Below are 9,202 nucleotides of genomic sequence, written 5' to 3' on the forward strand. Positions count from 1 at the left end.
TATTAGTTAACCAATGACCTTCCTCCATCAGAGACAGACAGACAGACAGACAGACAAATAGAGCGCTCATCTCAAAGGGAATAAAATATAAGTGTAGAATATTCTAGAGCCAAATTTGAGTGACAAAGATCTAGGATTACATATTTTGGTCTCTCAAAATTCCAAAGGACATGTTAGAATGACAAAGAATGGTGACAAGGCACAGGCCAGCTATCTGCGCATCACCCTCCGTTCCTTAGTCCCTGGCCCACGTCTAGACTGCACTTCTCCATCTCTTCTATCAGTAGGTGAACTCTAGACAGGGTGCTGGCTTGTGGGGAAGGAAGAAAGGATAGGATGTTAGACTAGTCCACTGCGTTTCATGTGTGTCCCTTGACAGTTCTCGGCACTGAATGGAGTAGGAGAGTCATTCCGAGTTTATCTTAGATTTTGAGTGGAGTTTGGCATGGTTACCTGGTCTGACAGGGAAATCACATGCAATGATCTAACCAAGTCTAATCTAAATACACACCTGCTTTTCAGAGACACTACTTGGTCTACTCTGCTACAACGGATGCTGCAACTGGTCACAGCAACAGCTAGGTTAATGCAAGTGATGTGATAGCAAACCCTCCCTCAGGGCAAACGATCCATCCCATGTCTCCCTATGTGCCCCGGGCTCAGCCAAGAGCATAGCTTTAAAAAGGGTCTTCATACCTGCAGGCAGTAAGGTTGGGAGGAGAAAGAAAGGAAGTCTCACAAAGAAACAAAAAGTCACATCACAATTAAGGGCCAACCAAAGGGAAGTTATGTCCGGCTTTCACGTGAATACCAACTAAGACGAGACTGTAACTTCATCGAGAGTCATTTATTTAAATAACAAATCATTGCACATCGTAGGTAAACCGATTACAGCAATATGAAAATAGAGGATTCTGAAAACAATCTGGCAACTGAAATATGTCCCTATTAATAAGGAGCCTTCTCTAAGGTACAAGGGAAGAAGAGGGAAACACTGACTTTCAGATTTATTTATTTGCACTTAAAAATACAATTTCTAATATGATATCTGTTTTCAAAACTGTCTAAATTGTAAAAATAGAAACAGGAACTCTTGTCTTCATGTTGAAAATTTAAATCTTTATCTACATTGACTTACACATCACGGATGATAACATTAACACAAAATCAACACACAGAAGCCATGGAAACACAGCTTTTACATGAGAAGATGCTAGTTCACAGTCCTCTTCCTCCTCCTTGACTGATGGAAAGCTTCCTAATGGTCTCTTTCCCTCTCCAGGACCTAAAGCTAGTCCACTGGTTAGCAGATGGGTGTTAGTAACACATTCATTTTACAGAGTCCCGATGGCTTCCATTTCTAAGATGGTTTTCCTCTGTAAAACTGACTGTTGAGAATCACCCCAGAAAACCATGCTTAAGCGCATGAGGAAAGGAGACAGAGACAAGACACATCCATGTCTGACCGCACGGCACTCAATCCCAAGTACGGACAGGCACTTGGATGGTCCAACGGAAAGCTCTAAGTTGGTTCATACATGCCTTAATTTTGCTTAATCCAAAAGTAAGTGAAAATCAAATGTACCTCTTACAAACCAGAGAGAACACAGAGTTACTTTTTGTATTTCTGAGGCAAAAAAAAAGTCTCAAAAGACATTTACAAAGTAAATTTGCTTTGGAAATAAGTTGTGCAATAAAATAATACATCTCAGTTATTAAATATATACGTATATGCCTTTGTATATAATTTGCATCAAAATTCTATGAACATCTGCAATAAATATTTTAAAATAGCAATCGATACAGAGACAACTAATATCCGTTCAGGTGTTCAAATACCAACAGTCAGCGAAAGGAAAAATGATGAAAAACACCCGGCTCTAGAATTCCCATGACACGGTGGCTGGGTGTGGCACACAGTTAACCGTTATGTGCCTTACTGCACAGCACACATCTGTGGCACACGTGTGCCTCTCTGTAAATCTGGGACCCAAACAGTGCTATGTTTTCTTACATCATTAAACATAACCAAAAGCCTGAGATTTAAGATGTTTACCACAACCTCCTTTTTCCTGGAAACTACTTGGGCTGGGTGCTCAGTGGTCTAGTGTTTCCTTAGCCGTGTGCCAATATTCATGGTTTATGCCCTAGGATAGGAATAGGCAAGAGGAGAGCCATACAGAAAGCATTTAGTCTACTGTGGTGGTGGTAGTAGGGGGAACACTTCAGGAGAAAAGGGAATTTGTGAAACTCATTTATACTCATTTGCTATCTCCAAACTGCGACCTGGGCAGTCTGCCCTATTCAGAGTGAGATTGAAGCTAGAGGCCTGTGTAATTCCTCAAGCAGAAAGTGCTACACCTTCAAACTCAGAAGAATACAACTCCTTCACAAGTAAATGTAAGCAATATTCTTTCAGAGATCCTCATTATCAGTTGTGTTCCACTGAAAACAATTCCTTTTTTATTTTCTTTTGGTACCCAAACTACCAAGACTTTTAATTCAAAGCCCTGAAAAAAAAAGCTAAGGAGCAATAAAACAAACGCACCTGACATAATATGCACATGTCCCGTGTTCAGCCTTTAAATGACACACTTCTAGGAAGTGCTCGGTTGACAAAGTGTCCTATGTGTTTATTGTCAGTAAGTTTGCTACTATTGTACCTTGATTTTTCCTATTCAATATTCAACCTGGGGCCGAGGATGTGGCTCAGTTGTAGAACACTTACAAAGCAAACACCAACCCTCGGGGTTTCATTTCTAGCACCGCAAAAATAAAATAAAATTCAACCTGTAGGCATGTACAGAATTCTTTATTATTTAAATACAGTGACGCATCTGCTTTGAGTTTTTGCACAGTCCTGCTGCAGTATGACTATCTGTGACGAACACATGTCACTCGCTGTATACTGCAAACAGGAGGGGGTGGGGCTTAGTCTTCTCTAGTGTTCAGTCTATATATCCTCTGCATGCTTCAGGCTGAGAACCTGCTCAGCCATCTCAGTACACGGAATAGCTCTCCTATCACTTCCTTCTGAAGTGATCAAGTTTTATAAATGGACTGGAACGGATATGAAGGTCTGTCCAGATCAGATGGAACTGTTCAACAGCAAGGCCATCTTCCTTGATAGAGTCTGATGGGCCCTTTACATTTCAAGTTCAACATTCTAAAATAATAAAAGCTAACAGCAAATGTACAATAGACCAAAATACTAACTGGGAGGCAGGCTTCTAGCAATCTAATACATATGTAAAATATGTAAATAACTGGATGGTGGGAGAAACAACTCCACTCCTAAAAGGGCATGAAGGATTAGCCAAAATGGGTTGTTTTGTATTACTTATATATAGACCAATCTAGTGACACATTAGATCTATCACTGTATCTAATACAGAGATCCTTAAAGAGCTTAAATTACTCACAATAGGCAACTGGAAGGCATAAAATATTTAAATTTAGATAAATCATCTTCCATATTATCCCTTAAGTGGATCAATTGTGTCAAACAATCTGTAAGTAGCATATTGAACTAGCTAAGCGGGTCACCATTAGCATGTTGGTGATGTAAAAGTATCACAAAGTGTTCATTAAATTTTTCAGAAATTATCATATTCATGAAAGCGACCTAACAATTGCAACATGCAGAGACAGTTTACAAAATAAGACTACCCAAGTAATCTTAAAAACAGGGACTTTTAGATGAGCACACAAAGAGTTCACAGGGGTGAGACCAATGTTCATACGCCAAATACATGGGAGAATCAAAGTTTAAGGGCACTTAAACAGAAAGAGTAACTACTGAGAGATAGCTGACAGGGTGGTGCAATGGATGAGGGATGGGCAGTCACCGCGGACAGAGTGCCAGGGGGCAAGAACCCTGGAGCCTTTGAGAACTGCTGCAGGCAAGAAGAAAGGTGCCACTGCCCATGGCCATTTCAGGAGCCTAGCAGCCACTGCTGACTGAGAAGGACAGCAGACGCAGTATGTTCAATGGCCGAAAAGGACAAAATAATTTGCTAAGATCCAGACCTGAAGGATCACAAGCGCGTAGGATTTCTGTCATCGGAGGCTTCACTAATCACAACTAACCACACCAGAACTGGTGATTTAGAAACCGAGGGAATTCAACAAAGGGGGGAAAAGGACACAGGAAAAATGAAATGTCTAGGGAATTGACAAGAATTGATTTTTCCACTTGGTCATACAGACTGTTCTTAAATCACTCTTGCTGTCCAGGGAGCAGGGCTCTACTCAACAAGATCACTAAACCTCACGGGGATGGATGGGAGACAGAATCACATGAGCTTTGACAGCAGGTGCTGCTAGTGCCTATCACAATAAAATGACTAGAGAAAGAGCGGGCACTTCTACTTGAAGAGGGGGCACTCGCTTTTCACCCTTCCACACCACAGGGTTTAAGCCCTGATCAAAAAATTGTAGAATGACTTGACCTCCAATTCAATTAACCCAGGCCCTTAGGCCAGGGAGGGACGACAGTCACCCAGGGCTGCTAACTCACCCCTTTCCAAGGAGCTGGCCAGCCTGCTGCATTGCTCTAATGACCACACATTATCCTTCCCACCGAGGAATGTGGAGTTTACCTCCCTGTAGCTCCTACCCACTGTCTCCTCCTGTCCTCAGAACATACAGAAAGCCACAAAACTGTGTGCTCTGTAATTCTACATGCAGGAAGAGCAAGCATTCAAATATACACAGGAGTTGGTGTTGTTAACCTTCCAGGCTTTCCTACTCACCAAGGCAAAGCACCAATCAGAACACTGCCTCTCTACTTAAAAATAAACGGAAGCAATTTTGCCAGTGGCTATACAAACTGTCCTTAGACATACCAGAGTCCCAAGCCACTACCAGTGCCTTACAAAGATGACAGATAAAACGGTGTCTCTTAGGCAAACATCCTAAATCACGAAACAGGTTGTAGAAGATGACCCTTACAAATATCCTAAGAAAACAGTGCCTGTACAATGTCTTGAACATGACAGGAAACAGATAAATGTCTATTGCAGTATTTATAAGGTCACTAGATAGTGATCCACACGGCTAACTGGCAAAAAGAATATGAGGTATACAAATAAAAACCCCACAAATCAAAAAAAAAATGGCACAGATAAATTTGTTTGATAATGTAAAAGCAATCATTTTAAAAAAGATTATCTACTTATGTACACATGTGTGCTTCTTCTGTGTGAGCATATGCCATGTTTGTCTGGGTGCCTGTCAGCTCTTCTGGAGCTCCAGCAGGTGAGAACTGTCTGACATGGTAGTGAAAAACAGGCTCTGGTCCGTGGAGAAGCAGGAAGGATTCTAACTGCTGACCCATCTCACCAGCCTACAATAGCTGTTTTTAGCTTTGTTTTTTTTTCATTTTATACCAGAATGGGAATTTATTGTTACAGACCATGAGCTCTGACAGTTTCTCACAAAATATGGATATATATTCTTTTTGTTTGTTTCTTTTTGGAGACATGGTTTCACTATGTAGTTATGGCTGGCCTGGAACTCACTATGCAGACCAGGCTGGCCTCAAACTTAGAGATCCGCCTGCCCCTGCTTCCCAGGTGCTGGGATTAAAGGAATGTGCCACTACTCCCAGATAGATTCTTTAATAATATATGTTTTTAAAATAATGTTATCAATGTTCTCCTAAAGAATTTATAAACTTTTCTTCAAAGTCATATATATATATATATATATATATATATATATATATATAATTATAGAATACATTTCTATAGTATCATGACAATTTATTTCCCCTTCTATCTGTAGCTGGTTGTATAATTCATATTAATGTGACATAATGTTATCTGCCCCCATGTTGAAGAAGTGTATTAATCACCTTCTTCAAGAAATGCTTCCTCAATGTTGGTCAAGAAATGGTACCTTATGTAACACAGCACCAATGCTGAGCATGGCAACTGCAGGAGGGGAGAGCAGGAGCCACTCCATGATCTGGGCTGCTCTCAGTGGTAACTGCATAAACCGAGAGGCTTCTGACTGCCCACGTTCACTTCATCTTACGGCACAGACCACAGACTCAGAGGATACTTTCATATAGCTACTGTAATCCATGCACAAAGCCCTAATGGTCAGACTCCCTCCTGTGTCGATAGCCTCCCCAGTGTACAGAAAGCTACCAAATGCACCACCTCATTGAGGCCTCAGAGCACTGAGTCTACCTTGTCATTCCCGCTGGGAAATCCAAGTCCTAGAAAGGCCAAGTTATTTGTTTTACATTGCTAACTATTCACCAACAGGGAGAGACTCCCAACTACAAACTCGGGGTGTCACCTGGGGAATGTGGAGTCAACTACCATATAGACAAGAAAACGGAACAAAACCCTGCCTCATGGACGCGTGAACTGTTCTCCTCACTGGGTGGGATCTGGCCCTTAGCTGTAACAACTACTATAGGCAGTGGATTGGAAGGAGAGGGAGTGGCATTGAAAAAAAATAAAACATTCTAAATGGGAAGAACGTGGACTGAATGCTAAACAGTGCTGGAAGTACCTAATACACAGACTCATGGTTATAAAACTCAGAGAGAACGTTGAAGTCACCTGTTCTTTTTCTATTTCACAAGAGAGGAAGATACAGTAATTGGCAGGCGTGGGGACTCCAGAAAAGCCAACTGCTCTCTGCTCACCAGTAGCAGAGCCTGGCTCTTCCAGCCCCATGCTCTGGTTCTATATTCTACTCAGAGAACCAAAACCCAGCCCAGATGTTTAAGAAAGAAAGAAAGAAAAAAGCCGTCAGTGCTGGGCCAGCCACATCCTAAGTGTAAAAATGACTGATATTTTACATATCATTTAAAGCAACAGGGATTTTTTTTCCTCCCTGTAAGAAAAGTAGTCAGAGTCTATATCTCAGGCTTTAGCACTAAGGTTAGGGAGGTCTAAAATACCGTGTTTTCTTCCTGTAGATACATGGGAGATGTGTCTATATGATTGAATGCTATTGCTGGATCAGATATGAGTACATTCAAAGACAGAATGGTTTCTGAAAAATGCCACCATTTCAATCACTGAGAGCGGAAACCCGAGAATTCACGGCTGCATCATCCTGAAGAGATGCAGGTCCTTCAGTCTAGGAAGACTTCACCCCTCGGGCCCTCTGCTTCTCTCTTCAGAACCTTCAGAAGCTCATTGTTATATTATTTTAGATGCGATATTTATTCCCATTCTGAGATTTAAATACTAAGCAATAAAATATCTCTGAAGTTTAAAGGACAAGCCAATCTAAAAATGGCTCAGCATATAAAGCCATTTGCTACTTGAACAATATTAATTTTTGCATTAAAAAAATAAATAATCTAACTAGACTTTATTGTACCTGTCAGTCTTTTAAAAGACTTCACCCCTCAATTGAAATCTAACGTGAAATTCTTTTTAAAGGCAGAGTATAAGAATCTCTATACAATATTGATTGCCATTCCATAGGGGAACAGGAAGCCACTCGGGTGACAGGAAGTGCCTGACAATAGAGTTTCCTTTCTTATTCGAAGGATCTCGCTTCCACCTTAACTGGGACTGATCTCCACATGTTAACTGGGGGGATCCCATCCTGTGCATTCTGATCAGTCTGAGGAAGAGGATGGTTTTTTCCAGAGATGAAGGGCTGCTTGAATCCTGAAGTGTAGTCTGGACTCCAAGGAGTAATCTTTGTAGTTGTTTCTGAAGACAAGGAAGAATAAAATGATCCAGTGAGCATTTCTCTGGCTAGCAGGGCACCACCACCCTCCTCTTCTGCCCTCTGACCTCCTGTTTACTTTCTAACTTCAACAAGCGTATCAGCGGAGCTGAGTCAAAAAAGCAGACTCTTTCTGTGGGATGGGCGAGTCTGCATTTTGGGTTTCTAGAAGCTTCCCGGGTGGTGATTTAAAAGGTCATACTTTTGAGGTTCAATATCCTAACTACAAACCACTACTATAACAAGGTCATGAGATCATGGCATATTTTGTTAAGTATTGCTGAGTGGTTCAATTTCTATTTTTAGAGAAAAATGTTGAGGTAGGTTCATGTAACACAATGGTCATAAACAATCCATTATTCAACAGAAGAAAAGTACTTCAGAATCCACATGAAGCTACTCTAACAAAGACAGCAGGGCTGCTCTGTGACCCCTAAACCATTTCTTCCAATTCTCATGCAAGTTACCAGTGGTTTTGTCACTAATGACTCAAATTAGTACAGTGCCAGAAGGGGCCACAAGAAGGGGTGAACACAAGTGAGAAGACCAGGGTGGAACGCAGCAGTAGAGAAACTGCCTGGCACAACGAGCATCTGGGGTCAATCCCCAGAACCATGGAAAAGAAAAGCAGGGCCAACAAAATCCAAAAACTACTTGAAAACCTGACTATAATGGTTTAAATGAAAATGACCCCATAGGCTCATAGGGAATAGCAGTAATAGGAGGTGTGGCCTTGGTGGAGGAAGTGTGTCACGGCAGGTAGCCTTTGAGGTTTCAAAATGCTCAAGCCAGGCCCAGTGTCTCTCTTCCTGCTGCTGGCAGACTCCGATGTAGAACCCTCAAGCTTCTTCTCCAGGACCAGGTCCACCTGTGTGCCACCACGCTTCCCACCGTGACAATAATGGTCTAAGTCTCTGAACTATAAGCCAGCCCTAATCAAATGTTTTCCTCTATAAGAGTTGCTGTGATCATGATCTCTTCACAGCAATAATTTAACTCATTCATGTTGCTAAAATTGGTAGGAACTGGCTTCAATTTAGGCCTCCTGATCTCAAGCCCTGCCTTGGCAGACAAGGCAGCTGATACCTCCTTTGAAGTAGTGTTCCTATCTTTTTTTAAAAACACACTTTCCTCTTAACTTTGATGAATGTTAGTATGATGTATTGTTCACAGATTAAAAAAAACCTCTTAGTAAGATTTACCTAAGAACAACTGAGTATTCTCCATCTCTGGCCGCTTTGAAAAGCCCATGCTGTGGAGAGGAACTGCAGACAGAGATGGTCCTGAGATCCCGGGAAAGTGTTTATGTCTGCCCTATAGGTACTGTCTGGGTCCGTGGTGGCTTTGCGTGCTTTTCAGTGGTGAAGAAATGTCTTTCTGTGTCACCTGCTGCTCCATTTACACTAGGTAGAGCTGACTATGTGCCAACTGGGAATGCCTGAAGTATCAGCATGCACAGTGCCGTGTCCCCATAGCTTCCTCTGGGGGTGCACAG

General features: G+C 41.7%; 1 protein-coding gene across 6 annotated transcripts in view; it reads right to left on the reverse strand.

The window, feature by feature from the left end:
- Positions 1–9,202, reverse strand: part of Ttc39b (tetratricopeptide repeat domain 39B) — a 208,840-nt gene that overhangs the window by 4,089 nt on the left and 195,549 nt on the right. For 5 of the 6 annotated variants that reach the window (XM_026781908.1, XM_026781907.1, XM_013348266.2 and 2 more), the window contains one exon: positions 5,561–7,691. The exons of the other annotated variant lie outside the window; for it this stretch is intronic. In XM_026781908.1, coding sequence (XP_026637709.1) covers positions 7,595–7,691 — 97 coding nt within the window. In that variant the 3' untranslated portion in view covers positions 5,561–7,594. Of the gene's footprint in view, positions 1–5,560; positions 7,692–9,202 lie in introns of those variants that run through there. 6 annotated transcript variants of the gene reach the window in all.

Source organism: Microtus ochrogaster, chromosome 10, assembly GCF_000317375.1.
Source record: "Microtus ochrogaster isolate Prairie Vole_2 chromosome 10, MicOch1.0, whole genome shotgun sequence".
Taxonomy (NCBI): Eukaryota; Metazoa; Chordata; class Mammalia; order Rodentia; family Cricetidae; genus Microtus; species Microtus ochrogaster.